The sequence below is a fragment of the Ornithodoros turicata genome, chromosome 7 (genome assembly GCF_037126465.1).
Source record: "Ornithodoros turicata isolate Travis chromosome 7, ASM3712646v1, whole genome shotgun sequence".
In the NCBI taxonomy this organism is placed as follows: domain Eukaryota; kingdom Metazoa; phylum Arthropoda; class Arachnida; order Ixodida; family Argasidae; genus Ornithodoros; species Ornithodoros turicata.
In genome coordinates, this window is record NC_088207.1 from 19,850,961 (window position 1) to 19,876,345 (window position 25,385).

At 46.2% G+C, this 25,385-nt stretch overlaps 1 protein-coding gene across 4 annotated transcripts; it reads left to right on the forward strand.

The window, feature by feature from the left end:
• Positions 1-2,203: 2,203 nt before the first annotated feature.
• Positions 2,204-18,799, forward strand: LOC135399643 (uncharacterized). Of its 4 annotated transcripts, none has more exons than XM_064631369.1 (7): positions 2,204-2,272; positions 4,553-5,525; positions 5,580-5,809; positions 6,579-7,067; positions 12,642-12,766; positions 13,364-13,478; positions 18,718-18,799. In XM_064631369.1, the coding sequence occupies exons 2-7, from the start codon at positions 4,563-4,565 to the stop codon at positions 18,725-18,727; spliced, it is 1,932 nt and encodes a 643-aa protein (XP_064487439.1). In that variant the 5' UTR covers positions 2,204-2,272; positions 4,553-4,562; the 3' UTR covers positions 18,728-18,799. The 4 variants fall into 4 exon arrangements, with proteins under 4 accessions (XP_064487439.1, XP_064487440.1, XP_064487438.1 ...); XM_064631370.1 differs by having other exon boundaries at positions 4,553-4,884; positions 4,951-5,809; XM_064631368.1 differs by having other exon boundaries at positions 4,553-5,809.
• The last annotated feature ends 6,586 nt before the right edge of the window (positions 18,800-25,385 follow it).

Genomic DNA, 25,385 nt, shown 5'->3' on the forward strand with positions numbered 1-25,385 from the left:
GTAATGTTTACTGTGTTATACACCGTGTCCCCGATGGCGACGTCTCCTCCTTTTTTTTTTTCTGGAGAATCTGATTTATTTCAGCTTAACAGGCTTACGCTATTTTCAGGTGGTGATATCAGCATTGATATATTGAGGTCTTCGGCACGGCAGGCAGAACTACTGCAACTGCTTGAATGAAACGGCTTTTTCACCAAAACAAACTCTCCCACCCGAATCACTATGAATAGCTGCACGACAATAGACGCATTCCTCACAAACTACACCTATTCTGATATAAGCAGCGGAACTATCTGTACGGACGTACATATAGTTCCCTATCTTTTTAGCCTGCTGCTTGCGGAGTCCTGGGCGTAAAAGAACTGTAGAGCAACAAGAAATTAATGAAGCACAGTTACTGAAATTTAGAGAGGAAATTGAAGCTACTGACTGGGATGATGTCATGGATTGTCAGGATCCGGAGGATGCATACAATATGTTTTTCTCCTGTGTAGCAACTGCATGCAGCGCATCTTTTTCGTTTGTTCACAAACCAATGCCTAGACGTGACGACATAATGCCTAGGCTTCCATGCAAACCATGGATGACACGCAACATCGTACAGACGATCCTCTTTTTTCCCCTTGCAAACAAACATACGATGAGAAAACGAGATGAACTATTCCAAAAATTTCTAAAACACTTTTAGAATATATAAAAAGCTAGACGCGAAATACAGTCAACTCAATGGTAAGGGAAGCCGAACAACATCATAGTTTGAATATCTTTTTATCAGCGAAGGGTAATGCATCACATTTATTTATTTATTTATTGTCAGTGCCCACCAACAGCTGAAGCCTACACGCAGGTGCACTCTAATTGATACAAAACACTAATACAGTAAATAATATAGAGAAAACAAAAAAGCGCTAAGCAACATTAGAGACACAAACAAGAATAGACAGCAGTTCTAAAAACCTTCAAATCAGAAAAAATATCAACATCATTATTTTGGAAGTCATTGTAAAAACACTGCATTCGAACAATCGGAGAGGATATATAAGGGAAACCAGGGTAAAATGTAGAAGGAAACCTAGTTAGCTTTGGAGGGGCGTAAAAGCAAACCTCAGGCAAAAGTGCGGGAGCATCCATTGTTCCATGAACAAGCTTGTGAAACAATATCATATCACGCAGCTGTCGTCTATTACTTAGGGCATCATGCTCAGCTTAGATAGAATATTGTTACAGCTGAAGTACCACGTCCGACTCACAAATCGGTCGTAAACAATTCTGACAAGTCTCTTTTTTTTCTTTTTTCACGGCTGCCACTACAATCGCTTTTGTGGAAATACAACTACCACCACCAATACTACTACTACTGCTACTACTACTACTACTACTACTAATAATAATAATAATTATTATTATTATTATTATTATTATTTTGGCATCGCACTCGTCGTCCTCGCTACGAACACCTGTCTTTTCACTGGCAGTCTAACTCTAGAGTCACTAAATAAGCTTATTTAGTGACTCTATCTAACTCCCGACGGACCAGCTCCTGTGGCTAGGATGATGATATTACACGCCGAGACTGTGAGGCGACCCAGGTTCAAATCTGGGCGTCGGCTGGTCTGTCTGGGCGTCTTCCCTGGGTTTTCCTCAGACGAGCTTTAAGACAGATGCCGGCACAGATTCCTGTGAAGTCGGCTCAGGACGCATGATCCACCGAGCCACATGCCACGTTTAAGCACCACCACTCGACCTCGACGGTCCGAGGGTTGTCTGACGCACTTTCGTTGCCCTCCCCGTCAGTCAACTTTTGGCGCCCCAGCAACTTGCACACGAACATGCACCTGCTCAGGGCGGATAACTACACTATAGCGACTCCTACTTGGGAGGGGGGGGGGAGGGCACTGTCGAATAGTCCCTTTTTCATCGGCTTCGTACCATTTACTATCATTCGGGGCCCTTCACACGGGACAGTGGAGTCTATTCCTGGCACCTTACGTACTGTCTGTACTTTTCAAACTTTTCACGTGTCCCGTCGCACACCCTGCACTGTACTTCAGTACCTCCATTTTTTCGGCACTGTATCTCTGTTTGTACGAGGTGGTGCTGCTGGTGGTGGGGTGCGACTTGTACGAACACGTTTAGCATCTTTACGGGGCACCACTAGCAAACGTGGTCACGTTTAGCTATGGTTTACACTGGTCAACCTGCCTTGGTGGATGAAGGCGAGGGAGAGGAAGAAGAATGTAATCTCGGTCCCTTTGTAGCGCTCGGCTCTGCCGTAAGTATAATTCCTTCGATGATTTGCTGTTTACTAGCCGTTTTATCGCAACAGTCAGGTCACGACAATGAAAAAATGGCTAGGAAGCAAGCGAGCTGGTGAAGATGATGCATAATGTAAAACCCCGAGGCTGTCCTTTCGTGTTCCCTAGTCTCGGGGTCTTACATTTCTCGGAGTCAGGTCACATTTGCGCAATACAGCCAACCCTCTACATTTATGAGCCCTCAGTTTCCGAATTCCTTCGCTTTATGAACCATGGCCCCCGAGAGAAGATACTTCTTCCCCTTGTACATTCCAAACCTCAATTTCTGAAACGTACGATTTATGAACGATTTTTCCACGAAGTCAACCGTTCATAACTCGAGACTTGACCGTATTGGCAGAGTCAGTGCAATAACAGCACTAAAACAACATTGAGAATTGCTTGAAGCCCTCAGTGTGCAGCGCACCCAGTCAGCACAGATGGTTGTGTAGCCAATGCTAATAATGAGAACACAGGTCCGTGCTGAGCGGTAGCCAGGAAACAACTGCACTCTTAAAAAAAAGGGTGTACTTTAACTCCTTTCCTTGCCACATATATAACACCCTTTTAGAGAGTACAATTACGCTCAAAAGGGTGTCTCCTCACTCCCTCAAGGGGATAGCAAACACCTTCTCGCAACTCTCCAGTAGGAAGAAAGGTGTTTTGCTACTCCCTTGAGGTAGTGAGGAGACACCCTTTTGAGCGTAATTATACTCTCCAAAAGGGTGTTATATATGTGGCAAAAAAAGGAGTTAAAGTACACATTTTTTTCAAGAGTGTGGTGTTCCTCTACAGTTGGTGAAATATAAAATCCAGGTTGAATATCGTTATACTATGCGAAATGCGAAGTACGAACATCGATTTCGCGCAGATTGTACGTGGAAAATTCAACGTGCGAATTGTCATGCAAGGATACAACGCAGATTCATCGTTGAAATGCAGTGGAATGACGCGCGTTATGACAGCATTCATAATTATGCTGCAATTCAACGTAATCGTAAACGTGCAATGAATAACGTTCTCTCCTCTGCACAAGTTTTACTTCATGATTTCACGTGCAATGTGTATACGCGGAAGTCATATCCATTTCCACAAGCAAAACAACAGCATTTTTCAAACTTTGTTTTAACGTGGATTATATGAGTAAGATCTTATGACCAGAGAAGAAAAACAAAAAAGCAGACCCAGATGCAAAGTGGTAGAGGCGTTAGAGAAGTTCGAGATGGTAGAAGAGCGGGACAGTTACTGGGCAACGACCGGCATTTCTTGCGTCGCTCCGTCCAAAAATTGAACTCCGCGAACCTATGCGTTTGTTGCTTTCGAAGGGGCTTGAGTCAGTTCGCAGATTGGTGCAACACTGACGGACACATTGAAACGCAATAGTGCGGACCAGGCTTTACTTCTACAGGTTCAATTTGCAAGAGCGCCGTGAAAAACCAGCCATGTGCGGTGCGACTCGCCGTTTGAGGCGAGGTATAATAGAGAGCTTTAGTAGATCGTACGCTATCGCCTTTGCGTACGAAAGGCATAGCGTTGATGGTTCTGCGCGCGCCCATAACAGAAAGAGAGCTTCGCGCAGTGCGCAGAACCACCAAGGCTGTTCGTTACGTACGCTATCGCCTTTGCGTACGACCCACTAAAACTCTAATCTGTCGATGGCGTCACTACGCGTGACGTACACTCTTAGAAATGAACTCCACCACATAGCACGCTCCTAGCCAACCATCATCCCGAATGACAACGTGCTCGCCCTTGATTTGTTGAAAACGGGAGGCGGAGCCTATTCTGTGCCGTGCATAATGACACAAAATAGGCTCCTCCTCCCGTTTTCAACTAATCTAGGGCGAGAACGTTGTCATTCGGGACGATGGTTAGCTAGGAGCGTGCTATGTGGTGAAGCTCATTTTTAAGAGTGTAGCAATAGTATAGTGAGCAGTCGTCAGCTCTCATTTGCCACTGAGAATTCGTCAGCTTCGTCACGGCGTACTCGACTCAGTGGTGGCTGTGGCGTCGCTCAGGCCAGTCCCGCGGTCCGGCTCCTTTAGCTCAGTGACGGGGGGTAGGAAGTGCATTGGCTCGTAACATCTGTTAAGAAACTACAACACTGCACTCTGACAGAGCCGAGAATAGTCTCCAGAAGGTTTTTTATAAGGATTTTGGGGGACAGTAGGATTCTTGAGGCACCATGTGCATTACGCTGCACAGAGAAACGAATGAGTCAGTGACAATGCGGGTAACACAATATCACTTTATGGCAGCTTGCAGATTATGCCCAATGCTTCAAATCCACCACCCAGAACAGGACCACCCAGAGAAATACCAGGTGCAGAACTGTCTCGCGCTGCTCCGGCGGCCCATGTAAGCCCATTGGCAGCTACTACTGTTGCAACCAGAACACCTACCGGAGCAGCCAGCGAAGTTCCACCTGTGCCTCCGTTAAAGTTGCCTGCAAAGATGAACCATGATCATGTTAGCGAGAGGCCACCCCTAGTAACGCGTAAAGAAGGTGCCGCGCCGACATCTGGAGTACTGGCTGGAGCGTTCAAGGATGAACACGCTACGCGTAGTGATGTTTCTCGCCACAGTGGAGGCAGGAAAACTCAGAAAGACAATGCAGCTCCGGTGGACACTAACGTCAGCATTCTTACTAACGCAGCTCCTGCAATACGCACACGTGGACCTTGCCCTGGAATGCCCATGACGCCAGAGCAGATGGTGGGGAAGACGAGTCCAATAGATGACGACGTGCTAGGGAAGGGCGTGGAACAACAACGAACTATTTCAAGGCCTAAACCACTTTCAGACATTGGCGGAGATCCTTGTGGATTTGCGGGTTCCGTTGCCACAGGGCAGGTCCGAGATCCTGACATACTGTTAGTTCCTATTGCGACGAACATACCGGAATGGGCAGCTCTAACGGAAATCCAAGAAACTCCAACAACAGGATATCTACAGCAGAAGGAATGGGTACCTCAAACAGAAAAGCAAAATCCGACAGCGGGATACATTCAGCAGGAGAAATCGTTAGCACATATAGGAGTGCAAAATTTTTTTGAAACAGGAGTTGTTCAGCAACAGGAATTGGTACGCACGATAGGCACGCAAAATGCATGGCCTAGGGAACCTGTTCAGGGACAGGAGTGGGTTGCTCCAGTTGTAATGTATGAAGCACCGGAAAACAGCCATCTTCAGCAGCCCGCGCAGACCTTCAACTCAACATGTCCAGGAATAGTGGAACAATCGGGTCCGCCTGCTGTTCAACAATTTGATACCCGTTCCTTCCAGATGAACCAAGTAATGGGACTTAGGAATCAGCCGCCAGACTCAACAAGCGGTCAAGAACCGTGGATTCAGCCGCTGTACAGTGTGAGACAGATACCTGTCTCAGCCAAACAAGCAAACGAGCATCAATGCGGCTACTGCATCGGGCAAACACCCCATCCATATGTTCCACAACTACCATACATGCTGTCACAGGAAGCATATGTAGGCCCCGACTTCCCTATAGTGAATGGGTAAGCTTGCTTCCTTGACAAATCTGTGCAAGAAAAGGCAATTTCAGCCCGCGTATGGCTGCAGAGTGAAGAGTTTGTGCAGTTCTGAAAAAGTGAAACTGCATGAACGGTAGAGTTTGGGAGCATTGCAAGGTGAAGTTATGTTTTAACAGTGCAGGTAAAACGGATGGCGATGATGTTGCAAGGACGTTCCATAATCAGGAGCCCGTAGTGATTTTAGTTGGTAGTGGCCCTGTAAGAAACACCCGACCGCTGTATTTACAACATGGTACGCTTTGCTTGGCCTTTTTAGACAGCCTGCAAAATATAAAAATACCACGTGAGAACGTGCCCATGAGCGGACATTGGATTGTGTATTCTCTTACTTCGCTGGCTCTCTTTTACTGCCAAATACGAAAGAGCCAACAAAGCATATCTTCGAAACACCTAGAAAAGGTTAATAATGTAAAACCCCGAGACTAGGGAACACGAAGGGACAGACACAACACGGTGTTTTCGAACGCATTCAATTCTTTCCAGTTGACTTTCTTCACACTTGAGCTTTCCAGGTGACACATCGGCCCTTGGAGCAGTATTTGAATTGCCAGCTGGCGAGTCTGATGTAATTAATTAGTTATTTAATTTGCCAGAGTGTTAATTGGACACAACAAGCTCTCCTCTCAAATTAGAAAGGATAACTGCCTGGAGTTCTGTCGCAAGGGAGAGCTGTAGCCCTCATGAATCGTGCTCTAGGATTTCTGAGATTTAACGCCTTCATTTTGTCCTTTAGCGCAGGGCCTCACTCGAAAGACAAAAAGAAAAAAAAGAGGAAAACGTCTGCCACGGAAAAGTCGCAGCAGCGTGCCCGAAAGAATGTCAAAGACGAATCCCAACAAACACAGTGGGAGTTGCGGTCAAGGGAACAGCAAACCGAGCCAGAGCTGCCGACCGCCAATCCCGCAGACGTTATCAGAGTAGAGATCGTGGACGTCACTCCAGGTTACGGACACATGTCGCCGGCGTGTGCAGGGCATCTCAGCCCGGATCTGATGATGCAAGGGAGTGCAGAATTTGAAAACAGAAACCATGAAACGGACACGTGTCCGGCGCACGGATACGTATTCCCTCAGTGCGCGGGACAACTCGGCGAGGATTGGGCTGAGAAACAGCATGCCGAATTTCAAGTTGCAGCTCCTCCAACAGCAACAACGAAAAGTGCAGCGCCCACAATTGAGAAGCCCACTGCTACTAAGGGAGGGGCCAAAGAGAATGTACTCAAGTAAGTCTTCCTCTGCTCAGGTACAATATTATGCGCATTGAGTTCCGTCTCTCAGTGACGGGGGTCGCTAAACGCACAGAGCTCAGACCAAGTCGTGTAACAGAGACTCCACGACAAGTGAGCGTCCCTGTTATTCCAGCTTTAGCCCTTTCCACACTCTAAATTTGACACCTTTATTCGCTCAAAACAGGTATATTTTTATAACAACACCCTTTTCTGTTCCTCAGAGTGAAGGAGAGGGTGCGAGAAGAGCGTTACAAAAGATGTAATATCTACACTCTTAGAAATGAACTTCACCGCATAGCACGCTCCTATCCAACCATCATGTCGAATGATATCGTTATCTGCCCTGATTTGTTGAAAACGGGAGGCGTACGCCCTTTTTGTGACAATTATGAACAGCATAAGTGTCACAAAAAAGGCGTACGCCTGCCGCTTTCAACAAATCAGGGCAGATAACGATATCATTCGAGATGGTGGTTGGCTAGAAGCGTGCTATGCGGTGAAGTTCATTGTTAAGAGTGTATATATATGGGGTAAGGTGGGGCAAGATGAGACACAGGCCAAGATGATACATTTTTAGCTCGACGTGGCCTGTCCCAGACTCGCGTTGCTCCACTCGCTTCAAACTTTACTCATAGGTTGCTGTCCTCCTTATTGCACTTGAGAATTCTCGGGATTGGTGTTTGCACTCTTAGAAATGAACTTCACCACATAGCACGCTCCTAGCCAGCCATTATCTCGAATATCGTTATCTGCCTTGATTTGTTGAAAACGGGGGGCGTACGCCTTTTTGTGACAATTATGAACAGCATAAGTGTCACAGAAAAGACGTACGCCTCCCGTTTTCAACAAATCAGGGCAGATAACGATATCATTCGAGATGATGGTTGGCTAGCAGCGTGCTATGCGGTGAAGTTCATTTTTAAGAGTGTGCGTTGAAGAGAGAAAAAAAAAAATCGGTTACTTCTGCCTAATTTCTTAGGCAACTTGAGGCCTTGTATGTGATTGTCCCTTCTATGTTGTTCCAGCCTCAGAACATCAGTTGTCTCATGCTCAACAATTGCCGCTTGCGTCGATCCCTGTCGTATGAATGTGTGTATGAGTGCGCAAAAATGTAAGAGTGAAAGGAGGATGAGTGAGAGAGAGTGACTGATTTGTCCCTTCAGATGACGCACCCTGGAAGTCGCTGAGAAGGCGTGTTAGCTTAGCTCAATTGGTAGAGCCCTGGACCGGTAATCCAGAAGATGTGGGTTCGAGTCCTACAGCTGGCTAACCTTTTCAGTGACTTTCATCTTTCATCGTTAATTTCTTAGGCAACTTGAGGCCTTGTATGTGATTGTCCCTTCTATGTTCCAGCCTCAGAACATCAGTTATCTCAAGGTTTACTTTATTCTACTAATTTACTAACTAACTATTTAACTGAAAAATTAATGCATCCGATTATACCCACGGGGTAAGACACGACAACTTAATGTAATTTAAGTGTAGTGCAATTTATATTTAATGTAATTTAGAAACTGACAAGTCAACTATTAGGTAACTTTATGCTTGTTCCTCAGAGATTCCTTGGTTGTACATTGGCTAGGATATTTCCAGCAAAGCAGGAGCGCAATCAAGAGCGCGAGCGACCAGCGACACATCAGACTTGCGGGTCCTTGTTTGCAAAGGACGGTGGAGGGAAATAGCACCGGGTTCTGTGGTATTATTGCACATCGTGTAGGCGGTGGGCTCAATGGGGCTGTGTAGGTGCTTGACTTGCAAAGAAAAAGAAGTTCTATGGTGAATTATCACGGCGTGTCTCATATTGCGCCACAGGATGTCCCCTCTTGCCCCGAGGGTTGGGGCAAAATGAGACAATCTGCATTTTTGTATTTCTTGTTTTATGGTTCTTTTCGAACTGGCTACGTCCGTTGTCCTACTTACATATCAGAAGCTCTCGACCAAAAATAAAAATTCCATATTCAATTGCAGATTTCTGTCTCATCTTGCCCCACCTTTCCCTACCACATTCTATCCAATGTCTATCATTAAAGGAGGTAAGGACTTCTATCTGCATGTATTTAGTTACGGGTCTAATAGATGTAATATTGTTCTTCTACGCTTCGTAATTCTATTTACAATTTATTGTTCAATTCATCTCCTTCATAATTTGTGCAGCGTTACTATAAAAACGCACTCTCATTCGTATTCGGGCGACTAGAGGCACCGCCGTCCGGATACCTCTATCCATCGTTACGTCATCTGAAGAATTGTAGCACCCAATCAGACGCCAACGCGGAGGTACACATAACGTTCTGCATTACCCTTTTCAAGATGATCTTCACTACATGGCACGCTCCTAGCCAACCATCATCCCGAATGACAACGTTCTCGCCCTAGATTTGTTGAAAACCGGAGGCGCAGCCCATTTTGTAGCCGTGCATAATAGATACATAATAGGCTCCGCCTCTCGTTATCAACAAATCATGGGCGAGAACGTTGTCAATTGGGATGATGGTTGGTTAGGAGCGTGCTATGTGCTGAAGATACGCACTCGTCAGATTCATCTATACAAAAGGTGTCACAGACAACACGTTGAAATCGCCGTTTTGAGCCGACACAGTCGGCGGGCTCGCTTGGTACAGTTCATAGCTCCTTTAAGGTTGTAAAGTGAGGCGTTAAAACATGTGTTTACATCCAATACACCTTTTTTACACCCAATTTGAACGGGGAATGTGGTGTTAAAATGGTGTTAAAATTATGCTGGTTGCACAGCTCCGCTCAGCGAGTAATTACATTATAGACGATAACCTGAGTTAAAAACACAATATTAAAACCTCAACCACAGTAAGGGTGGTGCTTGCCGTAGAAGCAAGATCGTCGAACTGTATGTCGAAGAGAGAGAAAGTACACAAGCGAGCTGGTGTAACGTTGAAGTAGGAAGCATGAGCTTGAGCATGAGCAGAACGGAGTATACAGGAGTCTCACGAAAACTGTACGAACTCTATGTCTCGGCATGCTGCCGGCGGAACTTGTATTACAGTGGGTATTTGAGAGGGAGTATTCGCCAGAAAACAACTCCATCCTAAAAGGCGTTTTCGATAGAATACTCCCCTTTTAAAGGTGTTTTTGTTTTTAGACGCCCATTATTGGAGTGTTTTATGAGGAATACGTCTAATTAAAGGGTGTTTTAGAAAACACCCCTTCATTCGGGTGCAAAGGCAACTCCAGAAAGGTGTGCGCCATTGGACAAGCCATTTACACCAAAAAATTGTAGAAAAGTCTACTGTGCAAGAATCGGGGAGACAAACGTGATGTAGGACGTGCTTCACCTCACAGGTGCTGCGCATGATCGAGGTGGAAGCGCATGTAAGACCGTAGATTGGCTTACATTGCCTCGCATCTACACTCTTAGAAATGAACTTCACCACATAGCACGCTCCTAGCCAACCATCATCCCGAATGACAACGTTCTCGCCTCTGATTTGTTGAAAACGGGAGGAGGAGCCTATTTTGTGCCGTGCATAATGGCCACAAAATAGGCTCATCCTCCCGTTTTCAACAAATCAGGGGCGAGAACGTTGTCATTCGGGATGATGGTTGGCTAGGAGCGTGCTATGTGGTGAAGTTCATTTCTAAGAGTGTATGTAGTGGCATGTTCCTTGCAGGTTCCTTCTAGGCACGTTCCTGTTAGGTGAAGCTATAGTAGACTAGAGAAGCCTACCTTACCTGCTTGTAGCTGCCATGAATACCAGATGTGTCGCTCTTTCCACTTTGCCTCGATTGAATTGGCTACAACAGCTCTGCAAACAGAAGTTTCAGCTAGCGTGCTTAGGCTAGTGTGACGGAGTTTCGATATCGACTCAAAGGTAACAGAATTGAAGTGGAAAGTATCTTACGGTTTCTTTCTAGTTTCGTGGAGGTATTGCACTTTCCGCCCGACGTTACCACTAGAACACCTCGCATGCGTACGACGATGATGTCATATGAACGATACAGGAGTGGGGGCAAGTGCCGATCTATAGGCGAATGTTAATGGTGTCGTTCTTCCCGTGATACCCTCAAATTCCTCTCACCGGTTAAGAACACCTAGAATATGGGGTATCCCGAGTCCAGATCCAGCACTGGCAACTGGCTTAGGTGGCAACTGAATCGAATGTTTTCCATATTCACTGCAGGACTAATGTCGACAGGTGGTTTCCTATAAAGGCGGCCTATATAAGAGGCAGGATGTCCTCCAAGGAACATGTCGCTGCCACGATAAGCACATTGTTTAGCAATGCACCAGTCTAATCGTCCAGTTACTGTTGCTGTACATACCTACTCTGTTACTTTAACTTGAAAACTAGCCAGCGCAACACGGTCCTAGCCAAGCATTCTGAATGACAGCATTCTTCTTCTGATGTCTTCTGATGTCTTGAAACTGAGAGGCCTTTTTGGACATCCCGCGTTTTTTTCCCCTTCCTCCCCGCCAAGAAACGTTAAACAGCGTATTGTGGAAGTGGTGTTCCTCTACGTTTGGTGACCCAGACATCGGACATTACAGTCTGGTACACTGACTGTTGAAACTGACTGGGTTGTGCCATGTCGCCCGGTATTTGTGGCGCATCGTCGTCGTCCCCGGGCTGCCACAAGCGTTGTCAGCGCGGCGAGTGCTGGAATGATATCGTTCTAAACGATGATTCGCATTTTAACGGCGCATCAGTTACTCATGCCAAAATGCGCCATCAGTGGTGGAAAAGGTGGAAAGTGCTGGAAATGACTTTGGGGTCCGAGCAGCGTTATGCGGCGATGTTGCGTTTTAACAATGACTTGTCTTTGTACTGACGTCCCCACGAGTGTTGGGGATACTGCGTAAAATTTATCCTCCATTGAGAGAAGGCAGGGGTATTACGTCCTCCGCTATGCTGGAGCGGAGCCTCCTCTTTTCTTGTTGGCTTACTTAGGTGGCTTTTGCATTGTGGACTCCACGACTCATGGAACAGCTCGCGTGGCTCTATGGTTAGCGTGCTGGCCATGTCACGTCGAGACTGGAAGGTAACCGGGTTCGAATCCCGGTGATGGCTGTGCTGTCTGGGATTTTTCCTCGGTTTTCCTCAGACGCTTTCAGACATATGTCGGCACTGTTCCCTTAGAAGCTGGCCCAGGACGCATATTCACCCAGCTGGCGTCAGTCGTCACGTTGCCCACCTCGGTGAGGCCAACAATGGCGAGCCCTTTCACCACGACTCACGGCACACGGACCTCTCACGCTCAGAGCGACTCACGCGGGCGACGTAAAGAGGTTAATTAGGGACAGGCACATTTGGCGTTCCCCAAAGATGTTCGTCGTCATGTTTCAGTAATTCCTATATGGTAATTTAATTAATGTAATGTTCCGCCCTCTACGGACGGCACAGCCAACGACTGAGCTTTTGTCATCAGGGCATGAGAATTAAGGTCTTGATAAGTCACTGAATAAGCTTCCCACTAATAGCGTGCAATGATTAGCGCAATGCATGTTTAGCAATCCATATTTAGCGTTTGAAGAATGTGGATGAAATCACAATATGGGTTCAAGCGCTATATATACTGCTCTATATATATTTGCAGAAAATACAAGATGCCAAAAATGCCAGTCGGGAAGAATGCTGCCATGGCGGTGGTAATGGCAGCTGTGGTCGCCGTGTTTCTAGTCCTCTTCCTCTTGGCGTTCCTTGTTCGCTCCACCAGCTCAGGTTTGGATATACCACTTCAATGCGGAACGTTTGATACAATGGCTGCGACAGCTAGCTATGATTTGTACGCTACAACTTATAGTTAGCATACGTACGTAGCGCCTAAGTAAAGTAGGACTACGAAGGAAGAACTAGTTACTGGGAGAAACATGTTGCCGACAGGGGCGGGACTTGGTGATCCGGATGCTTCAGCTGGTCGTAGGCACTGTATGTAACACACTGTGCTACATTATTATAGTTACGTCATCACACCTTAACATATCATTACCGACATCAAACCGCAGGGGCACCTCTTGTAGGGTGTACACAGCTGAAAAAGTTAGGGGGTGTCACTGAACATTTCGGGGGTGTTGGGGGGTGTAGGGGGTGTCTGGATAAATCACTGGTCAAGACAACGCAGTTCTCTACCTACCTCCATTGACTAATTGCTGTGCACGGCATGCTGCCATCGGTAAACATTTACATGTCGCTATACCGCGTTATTTGGAAAACACGCGCGATATGAAAAGGTTTGCGTGCGTTTCGGTGTAAGACCGGGAATTTTTCGGACAGCACTCGAAGTCAACTTATTATTTGAACAGTAACGATGTATTTCAGCACCGTCGCATCTTGGAGCCAACTTCGCCTCAACGACTAGTGAGCGCGGTCTGCGACGGCGACCTGCTAAGAATGTGAAGCTCAGTCGGATCATCTTGAATGAGAAAGCCTACTGGTCAGTATACCACCAAGGAACACACAATAACTCCGGTAATCTTGCAACGTTTAAATTGCGATGTTTATCTAAACAGTAAATGTTTGCTCGTCAACGGAACATGCACGACAATACGCGTCGCTAAATGCTAAATGCTTCGTAGGTAAAATGCTTCGAACGATACGCCTGCAGGCTTGTTAATATGTGACCTGCCCGCGACATGACGTCATGGCTGAAGGCAACAAAAATGCAGTTTTTCTTGCCAGGAACCTACGTTAAACGGGCTAAGTGTATGTTATGTCCTGTGATTGTTCTTTTACATTTCCTTTCCCAGTGAGCGCTTAATTCGAAAATCAGATTTTAATACTTGCAGCAAGCATAGGAAGCGATTGCGGGGGACTTGAGTACCTGAGCCTCCTCCCCCCCCCACCCCGGACCTTTCCCGGGGGCGGTTGGGGGGGGTGGTGGCAGGTCCCTTCGGGAAGTCTACCCAGCTGACACTCAAGATTAACACAATAAAGCTTGATATAAAACCCCCGAGACTAGGGAACACGAAGGGACAGACACAAACACGAAATCGTCGACTTCGTGTTTGTGTCTGTCCCTTCGTGTTCCCAAGTCTCGGGGTTTTATATCATGCATCATCTTCACCAGCTCGCTTGCTTCCTAGTAATTTTTTCATTGGCAATAAAGCTTTCTGCACCCTTTAGGGTGTAAAATGAGGACAACACCTCACTTTTTTGCAGGTACGCCCTTCGCTACATCTCCGTGAAACTACGAGGGTGTTTTATGAGTGTCCAATGGGTGTACATTAGAAACACACTTTAAGGACCAGGGATGCGCAGTAGTTAGATACTTGCAATTACTGCAATTACTGCATGGTGGTTAAAACGTAGTTAAAATGTACTGCGAAAAAATGATAGTCATAACTACAGTAGTTAGGTTACAGTGGGCAACAACTATTTCGCATTTTATAACAATTTTCGACGGAGAATCAGGACTGAATATAAGCGTTGCAACAGGACCGTTGGCTGTCGGAGCGTGCAGTTGTGAGGGCCATGAGGGCATGTGCTTGTGAGGGTGAGGGAGAATGAGGGCTTGCGTTTGTGAAGGCCGTAAGAGTGAGTGAAGGCTGTGAGGGCGAGTGAGAGCATGTGCTCGTGAGGGCGATGAGGGTGAGGGCGAGTGAGGGCTTGCGCTTGTGAGAGCCCTTATGGTGAGGGCGAGTGAGGGCATGTGCCCGAGAGGGCCGTGAGGGTGAGGGCGAGTGAGGTTTCGCCAGAATGCCCATCTATGCTCCTGCTAGAGTTTGGTATTCCCAAAACAATCTGGGCCGACACACTTGTAACTGCCGGTTACCTACGAAATCAGTGTTACTTCAACTCCGTGTGCGGGCAGGTGCCAGAGGCGCTGTGTTTTGGAAAATAAGTCCGTATCAGCCACATAAGGGCATATGGATGCAGAGCCTGGGCCATAAAGAAACAGTCCAAATTGGACCCCGAGGCAGTACAGTATATGTTGGTCGGGTACCCCGAGAACGCAAAATGGAACAAGTTGTGGGACAGAGAAACCGACAGTTTCTTCGTCAGGCGTAACACTTTCTTTGACGAAGATAGCTTGCTTTGCAAGAGCATAAACGACACACTCACCCAGCTTGTAAATTCGGATTCAGCGATGGTACCGTGAGTTTAGACTTGTTGTGATAGCCTTGACGGGAAAACCCCACGAAAGCGCCTGTGGATCCGTCGGAGGTTGTGCCAGCGACTGCAGACGTGTGCCCTCCAACTATAATTGACGTCGACAATGGTCCAAGTTCTGAACCAGCGACTCTGATGCTGCTACCCAGACGTTTCGAGCGGTTAGCCGCCAAGCCAAAGCAAACGTAGATGGGTAGAAATCCGGCGAACCGGTAGAGATGTAGGAAGGGAGTTGCCTCAGGACAGAAGCCGCCGATATTTCGAACAGACACTGTTCTTCTTCCTAGAAGAAGAACAGCCTCTGGCTTCTGTCCTGAAGCAACTTGACAGAAGCCGCCGATATTTCGAACAGAGACTGCTGTCCTTCCTAGAAGAAGAACAGTCTCTGGCTTCTGTCCTGAGGCAACTCCCTTCCTACATCTCTACCGGTTCGCTGGATTTCTACCCATCTACGTTTGCTTTGGCTTGGCGGCTAACCGCTCGAAACGTCTGGGCAGCAGCATCAGAGTCGCTGGTTCAGAACTTGGACCATTGACTTCTTGGAAATCGCTTCTTTTTACTGCAAAGCACGAATAACTTTGCTTTGGCTTAGGAAGGGAGTTGCCTCAGGACAGAAGCCGCCGATATTTCGAACAGAGACTGTTCTTCTTCCTAGAAGAAGAACAGTCTCTGGCTTCTGTCCTGAGGCAACTCCGTTCCTAAGCCAAAGCAAAGTTATTCGTGCTTTGCAGTAAAAAGAAGCGATGTCCTGCCGCATCCAAGAACTGTAGAAGCACTGCCAGCGATGACGGAACCGAATGGACAAAAGCCATCCAAGAGGAGCTAACAAATTTGATGAACAACGAAACATGGGAGGTAGTTCCTCGGCCGAAAGATCGACATGTCATGAAAAGCAAATGGGTCTTCCGGGAGAAGTATAACGAAAACAGTGATCGAGACAGGTATAAAGCCAGGCTGGTCGTCTGTGGCTACTTCCATGGTTGAAGGAATTGACTTCAAGGATACATTTTCGCCAGTGATAAAGCTGAAATCGGTTCGCATACTTTTGGCTTTAGCAGTCGAAAGAGGGTGGCCCGCACACCAAATCGACATTACGGCCGCCTACACCAATGGATTGTTGGAAGTAGAGCACTGCACGGGCCCGTGCTTACCCGAAAGCCCGAGCCCGGCCCGCGCGCCAGGCCGGGCTGGGCTTTGCGTTTTTTTTATGCGGGCCTGGGCCGGGCTCGGATTTCAGCCACCGGGCCCGTGCCGGGTACGGGCTTGACAACGCCTGTCATGGTCGGGCATGTACGCGAACATATTTCACGAGACGGGACAGTTGAATTTCCATGTCACTTTTTTCCCCCATTGGATGTGGGATATCATGGTATTCTCATCTGAGAACTATCACTTTTATATGTGACCATGCTTATTTCGTGTAATGGGTCTGGATTTCACACGTGCACTCACACACATTTGGGGACGATTGGTGTGGCGGGCGCGCTGAGAGTCCGGCACGATGATGACTTAGGTTAGGTGCTGGGACATATTTCGTACCCGTGAGAGTCCGGCACGAGGGTCAGTTAGGTTAGCTGTTCTGACATATTTCGTTCGCGTGAGAGTTCGAGAAAGGGGAGCTAACACCAGTGCATGCGGAATAAAACGGAGGTGAGCTTCTCTTGAACCGCAAGGTACATACATATCGCCCGCGCGCCGCTGTGCGTTTCTTCTCAAGCAAGCAAGCACCAAGCACAGAGCGGCTTGCCGGCAGAGAAACACAGCCGCTCCGTTAGAGTGTACCTCCTCACGCTCCACCAATTAGCTAAGTCCCTGGCTGCGCTGTGCTTTTTAGTAAATCAAAATACGCCTCCGGGCCTCGAGAACACATAGAGCAGAGGCGGGCTGGTACCGGGCCTGAGCATGGAAATAGTCGGGTACGGGCTGGGTCCTGGCCGTCGGAGTCGGGCTGGAAATTATAGAAGATGGCGGGCCCGGGTCGGGTGCGGGCCATAGCATCCGGGCCTGGACCGGGCACCGGCATGAAAATTAGGCCTGTGCAGTGCTCTAGCTGGAAGAACGCATCTATATGGAACAACCAGCGTTGCTTCATGAAGGAAATAGAGATGACGTCTTCCTTTTGAAGAGGGGTTTGTACGGGTTACGTCAGTCCGGGAGGCAGTGCAATGTGAGACTTGACGAGCTTCTCAAGAGCGTGGGCTTAGGTCGAACGCGGATCAGTATCTATTTCGACAACCTGGAAGGTATCGCCGAGTGTATGTAGATGACATCTTGATCGTTGCGGGGAATGAAGACAAAGTAAGGAAGTTCAAACAAAGCATTGGAGCCACCTTTGATATCAAAAGATCTCGGGGAAATTAGCCACATTCTCTCTATAAGAATACAGCGTGGAGCTGATCGGAGTTTGACCCTGGATCAGTCGGGGTATGCCGAAGACATTCTGGACATATTTGTGATGAAAGACGCAAAGGGAGCATCAACGCCACTGGATCCAGGAACGGACATAAGGGAGAAATAAAAAAAAGCATATTTGTGAAAAGTAAACGTACTGCGCGGACACTAATAAAGTAGGCGAATGCGCCATGGCTAATTATCTACTGTTTATAATTCATACTGCTGTGACCTCGGACGTGATTTATTTACAATCATAGTAGTCCGCGCAACGGATGCATGGCGCTGACGGTTTCTATCATAGCGTCAAGGCGCATAGGCCTATGGGAGTTTCGCTAACTGTCTATATATACCCTGGACGTCCTGCAAGGATGGTCACGTGTGAGCGCCCTCTGCCGCACTTCCTCCTCACCGTACTCCTCAGGTATATAGCGGGACGCGAAGAATTAGCGGCACTAATCGCGCTACGTTTTAAGTCGATAGCGGAACAAGCACGCCTTACGGTAATGCGTTCCTTGTAAGGTTACCTGGGACGACGAGAACAGATGCACACACCCGCCGTATTCTCACTCAGCCCTGAAGGATGCCTCGAGCTTCGGGGAGCGTTCTCAGTAGCCTTGACAATGCATTGGGCACGCGATCGCTGCGTGGGTAGGAAGCGCTGCCAAGGCTATTGAAGCCGACCAGGATCCCTTGGGACTGAACGAGAACACGAGAAGTATGTTCTCGTCGCCCACACTCTTAAAAATGAACTTCACCACATAGCACGCTCCTAGCCAACCATCATCCCGAATGACAACGTTCTCGCCCCTGATTTGTTGAAAACGAGGAGGAGCCTATTTTGTGCCATGCATAATGGACACAAAATAGGCTCCTCCTCTCGTTTTCAACAAATCAGGGGCGAGAACGTTGTCATTCGGGATGATAGTTGGCTAGAAGCCTGCTATGTGGTGAAGTTCATTTTTAAGAGTGCAGTTTCTGAGGTATCCCGTCAAGTATTCTAGTCACCAGCTCGTTCGCTATTGAGGAATTCTTTCGACATCGATATCTCAGTATTTTTAGCCTCAGTAACGAGTATCGTTGTCACGTTACATTCTTTTGGTAACGGATACAACACTGGTTCGTAGCAAGAACGTTTTGACGAGCTACTTCTTTCACGCGTGTCTTTGCAGGAACCTCTGAGCCACGGGCGTTCACTTGTTGCCACCAAGACAACCAACTTTTGATTCTGCTCAATACAGCTGTCAGAAAATATCGTCTCTTTTATTTAGCGTTGTGCTCCCGCGCTCCTATGCATGCATTCCCGTAACGTCACGCAATAACTGTGCTTATTTTGGGTGCGCCAGATGTTTCAGAGCCGAGGTTGACAACCTATGGACCATACAAATGCATCGACACGACCATGCAAAATACTTTCGCTAAGAATACTTTCGCTAAACTTACGAAAGCGCTCCGGAGAATGATCGATGTGCAGAGTAGCGAAATCCTGGAAGGTTACAGTCTTAGTGAAAAGTGGAAAGTTTTACAGGGGCAACTAAAGTGTAAAAAAAAAAAAGTATCCCGTACGGAACGATGGATGTCATTACTTTGACAACACAGGGAACTGTACTCGACCGTTGAGGCGAACGTGATTTATGCGCGAACGAAACCGCAGTGTGCACCTTCCTTCTCACTCTCCTCCTCATGAAACGCGCCAATGAGGACAGGCTTTCCATTTGTCGCCTCAAACTCTCCTCAAGCGCGTCTTGAGCAGGCGAGAAGAGAAGGAGCTGCAAACTGCGGTTTTGTACACGCATAAATCGCGAACGACGCAACACATCAGTCGCGTTCCTTTTGTGTTGACCTCAACGTAACGGGACCCAAACAAGATGACGTACCTGGATTACACGTCCATTGGCTGAACACTGGCAGTACACTGATTCACCGCCCAAGAAAACTGCCACCGAGTGAACAGAAACATATTTAAAAAATGTCAGGGAATAATACGAATTAATAATACGAACTACAGGTGTGCAAATATTTGAAATTTCGCATACGAATGGAATATTTGCGATAATTGATTCGTATTCGTATTCGCAAAATTCGAACTTTTCGAATGTTCGAATTTTTTCGAATATCATAGCAGCTTACTACGAAGCTACTGAGTGTTGTACGCTTTCATTTGTACGTTGACGTAACAGAGACGGACATGAATAATAGAACAGCTGCAAAGCGACGCGCGGAGGTTTCGTGGTACGCTCATCCGCGAGCGTATCGCTGCAGGTTCGGTAACCGAAACCGAAACTAGTACCTAGGGGTGTGCAGCCGCCATTAAAGTTCGCACCAGCCCAAAGCGAAACCGCGGTACGCTTCATGCACTGTGCTGCATCGTCAGCACTTTCGCAGTTTTAGTGGATTGCCAACAAACTGTGTCAGGCCCGCAGATCAGTGAAATTCCGGTTAAATATCGAAGTTTTGTTGTGATTTTGCTGAACACCGCTGTTCACCATGCCACTGCATGCACAGCCAAAACCCGTGTCACGAACGCATTTTTTCGGTTTCGATTTGTGGTAGCCAGCGTAATAGAATCATGGCCGTGTATGCGATGATGGCGATAACCGAGGAGTGGGACGCCTTTGTACATATTTTTATTTTTTACGTTTTATTTTATATTTTTATTGTTTAGGTTTTTATACACACATATATTGTGGCCATGGGCACCTAATTAGCGCAAAGAAAGTTACCTTTCCTTTACCTTAAAGTTACATTGTTTTATCTTTTGAGTCCAATTAAGCTAATGAGAAAAATTAATGAGGTACGCTGATTGAAACCACCTGTTTGGGCGGCAAAACCCTTCATAAGTATGACGCAGAAGGTTTCTAATTTTTATATTAAGTATATATTTAATAATTATAGGGGCCACTCTTAAGTGAAACACCCTAAATGTACAAAGAATCTAGTAACAGTAATTAGAAGCAGCAGAACCTGTCTTATCAATGATGGTTTCTACCCGTCAAGATGTGCCTTCGTGTTGTTAAGGTACCGGGTGTCTCACTTAAATCCCAGGGCTAAATAATTCGTGAACGGGTGCACCAGTCGAAGAACTGGTTTGGTTTCGGTTTACATATTTTTGTCGGGGCTGGTCGCGGTGAAGCGGAAAAGCACGCCCTTCCACTCCCTTGTCCACAAATGAATTATGTCCTTTTGCGCTCCACCACGACCACCCGCGACAAAAATATGCAAATCGAAACCAATCAATTACTGCAACAAGCGATCCACTTCGGCGGCAGATGTTTCTCTAAAAGGTGCACATGAAGGTCCCAAATGGGGTAGTGCCCATTTTAATGCCGACTGCGTGAAATTGTGTGAAAAAAAAACCCTGTGAATTTTTTTCCACAACGTAGATAAAGGGTACGTAGATATTGGTGTAAAAGGTGTAACTGCCCCACCCTTTTTTATAAGAGTGCAGCGGCAGTGGTTACTCGTCGGAGAGCAGATGCTAGCGTACACTCTTAAAAATGAACTTCACCGCATAGCATGCTGTTCATAATTGTCACAAAAAAGGCGTACGCCTCCCGTTTTCAACAAATCAGGGCAGATAACGATATCAATTGAGAGTATGGTTGGCTAAGAGCGTGCTATGCGGTGAAGTTCATTTTTAAGAGTGTAGCGTAATTGTTCAGCGCGGCATCGAGAGATGCGTGCTGGCTATATCGACGACTGCATTATTCCAATTGCCTAATAGATGATAGGCGTAACTCATGTAGGCATCCCGCGGGAAAAATACAACGTACGCACGTACACTCTTCTCGTTCGTACACGAACAACGCTCTCGCCCCTGATTTGTTGAAAACGGGAGGAGGAGCCTATTTTATGCCGTGCATAATGGCACAAAATAGGCTCCTCCTCCCGTTTTCAACAAATCTAGGGCGAAAACGTTGTTATTCGGGGTGATGGTTGGCTAGGAGCGTGCTATGTGGTGAAGTTCATTTTTAAGAGTGTACACAACACGTACTGTGTCGAATACCAGTCGATTCGAAGACAAATTTTGCTCGATTCCTAACCCTGTGTGAGTTACTGCAAATACACACACTGCACGCCCTTTATCTACGCTGTGCAAAAAATTTCGAAACCTCCCGCTCAGCTATGGTCACCCGAGATAGAATTCAGGAACTCATATTCGCCCGTTACATCAGTCATGCCAATGTCGTTACTAGATCGATTAAGTAGGATCAGCTGAGCTAATTCTTCGAAGCAGTTGCCCTATCAGTGTTTTGCAACACAGCGAAACGCATTATGTTTCAGGTCATATATATAGCACATCAAAAATGGCTCCCATTCGGGCTAAATGATTGAACTGAATGCGCATTAATGGTGTTTTGAATGAAGTTTTGTGTACATTATACCAAAGTAGCTATATCAAATAGCTGTCTGTCTACAACTCGTGTTTGACATGCCGTGTATTGAGACATCGACCGAAAAAGGTACAGAAGTGGGCCGATCGATTAGGCTGCCTGGAAACGGTAACCGATGCCCGATACATTTCCTCCTCTGCTCATAGAACGGCGGACCCCATATTTCAGCGTGAAAGGTAAGTAAGTGCTGCAATTTGTTGGTCGTGCCGAGGGTTCAGCGATTAGGTATACGGTATTGCACAGCGCAAGTTAGCTATTCGTTGTATTTCTATTATTATTCATATAATTTAAGTGCCCAAATAGGCCTTACATAAGGGAGGAGTTGTTAGATATACTTACTATAGCAAAAACAATTTTCACACGCAAAGTCATTGATATTGCTCAATGCAACAATTTTGCGGAAGACAGTCCCACTCTCGTATTATACCGCCTGCATATGAGAATGATAAAAATAATCGGTTGTAGAGAAAGTTGGCTGCATAACTTAAAGCAGTGGTCAAATTCGAGTTGAAAAATAATGAGGTGATAAGTGGGAGGATGAACTACGAACCGATTTATATATGTGTGCTAGTCTTCGGACCTTTCGCCTGTTTTTCAGCAGTGGGATTTCTTTTGCTTGTTTAAATCGGCTATGCTTTCCGGATCGTATTTGTTATGAATGAAACGAGCCGCCTCGTTTTGAAGGGTCTCAAGCTACTCGATCAAGTGTTTTTGTGAGGGGCTCCAAATCATAGACGCGAATTCGTTTACTGCGAACAAGAGTATTATAAGCCAACAGCATAACATCAGGGGAAGCAAAATACGGCACTTGTTTAAAAAAAGTCTGATTAGCTTTATGACAAATCTCAGTGAGTCCAAGTCCAAGTCCAATATGGTGAGCCCAAGAGCGGCTATACGGTCTTGAAAATAAGGGGGGGGGGGGGGGGGTGTCGAGGTAGCTTGCCGTTGTTGGCCGCACTCAAGGGGCCGTTATCGGCCCTGATCTGTTGAAAACGGGAGGCGTACGCCCTTTTATGACACTTATGCTGTTCATAATTGTCACACACACAGAGAGGGAAAAAAAGACGTTCGCTTTCCAACAAATCAGGGCAGATAACGATATCATCCGAGATTATGGCTGGCTAGGAGCATGCTATGCGGTGAAGTTCATGAGTGTATGCTAAGTGATCCCCCAGCTATCTGTAGCTGCCGACCCTCTCTACACTCTTAAAAATGAACTTCACCGCACACTCTAAGAAAAAACGGAGTAAAACGGGGAGTAATTGCAGCTTCTGCTCCCCTAGTCTACAATTGCTCCCCATTTTAGTCCCCTAACTCAAGATTTAGTCCCGACGTTTACTTCCCAGGACTGCAAATTGTCACTAAACTTCGCGAATGGTCTCATGAATGCAAAAGTCTACGTAAATATGTGCCCTTGGTCAATTCAATATATATATATATATATATATATATATATATATATATATATATAAAGAAAAATAATGACTCTAAAACTGAGCCCTAAGGCATTCCAGATAATACTTAAGTAATGTCTGAGACTGCGTCACCCCACCTACCTGCTGAATTCTACATTGAAGGAAGGCAGTGATCCATCTGGAAAAGGACGGATGTATCTTGAGCGAGTTACACTTGTTTATCAGATGTTATTTATTTATTTATTGATACTGCAGGCTGGATGAGCCCAAGCAGGAGTGAACGCAATTTTCAGAAAAAAAAACAACAGATGCATATTGCGAAAAAAAAAAAAAAAGATAATCTAATACCACAGAACATCATCACACAAATAACAGCAGTCATATCGGTGACAATAAACGCATTTGGCTATAATTATCAGTTAGGCCACAATAATGGACAAATAATACATTTCTAAAAAGGACACTTTTGCGCAATACATATGCGAGTACTAGTGCATGCAAAATACAAACTTAAGCTGGAAATGATTATCCGACAAGGCGTTCCATTCAATAACGCTTCTGAAAAAAAAAAAAGGTTGCTTAAACACATCTGTTTTGCATTGAAAATGTGTCAGCTCGTGCGAACGAGACTGTTGTACAGGACGGCTCCGTCGGGATTTAAGAGGATCGTTCGATTATGTAACATACGTAAACACTTTAGCCAATGCTCATTCCTTCTATCTGCCACGAGGGAACGACCCGATTTGTGTAATAGCCCTGAGACGAACTGTTGATGAGGAATGTTAACAAGGAACGCGATCGAAAGCCTTCTTGAAATCAACAAAGTCTGCATCTGTTTGAACCTAGTGGTTGAGGGAGGCGAATAGATCTGTGACGAATTCAAACGACCGAGTTTTTACAGGATAAACCACTCCTGAAACCATGTTGGTTTACATGAAGAAAGTTATGATGTACCAAGCGCTTCATTATTGTAGAAAAAATAATGTGCTCAAGTACTTTACATGAGACACAAGCGAGCGAGGTAGGCCAGTAATCCCGGAAGCACGATGAGGGGCCTTTTTAGGGTCAGGAATAATTACCGCATGCTTATAATCGACTGGTATTTCAGATGTGTGTAATGGTTGCTGGAATAATACTCTTAGAATACCGCTTGACGGACCCTTTGTGACGAACCCTTATGACGATAGCGGCAAGTTGTGTGTCACTTTTAATGCGCAGTTGGGGGTCACAAGGATAGGATCGAATGCTTCACGGTTAATACTTATGTGGACGAAGGGGCAAAGCGCGGACTGAAGGGTGAACAGCTCAAAAAAGTGTTCACTGAATTTCGCCGCGGTGACACTATCCGTCAGGGGTGAATCTTGTTCATGCAGGAGAACCGGCCCCTCTGTGCTCACGTGTGCCTTTACAACTGACCAAAATTTCTGAGAGTTTGAAAGTAACATGCCACGTTGATCATTATTATAAAATTTCGGCTTAGCATCATCTACAGGTTTTCTAAACTACCGGGCAATATCATGGTACTTGAGCCGCTGAAGTTGAGAACCACTTAATCTGGCTTTATGATAAATGCGTTTTTTTATTAACTAGTCTTTTAAGCGTAGATGTAGATCAGGGGCTATCCTTTGGTGATTTAACGATCACTCTCGAAACAAACTTATTAACGCAATCAAGCATGGCATGCCTAAACAGCAACCAGTCAGCAGTAACTCAATTATACATCCTTGTCCAGCAAATATAACATAAAAGTCTTCCGAAAATGCATTCACAAAATGTTGTGCGCAGTGCACGTTCAGTAAGTGACCTAATCCAATGACATTATCGAGTCATAAGGGTACGGATCATTTAAGTTTGAACCGTTTCTATAGTCTGTGCACAAGAGGTGCAGCGACAACGTCTTCGTTCACTTGTAAGCCGCTGGATGCACCCTATAACGAACGCCATAACAACGCAACGCTTTAGCGTTGAATTAGTATAACGTCACACGCTATGAGCGTACTAAAGTAGCCAGATACATGCGTTGAAATATCA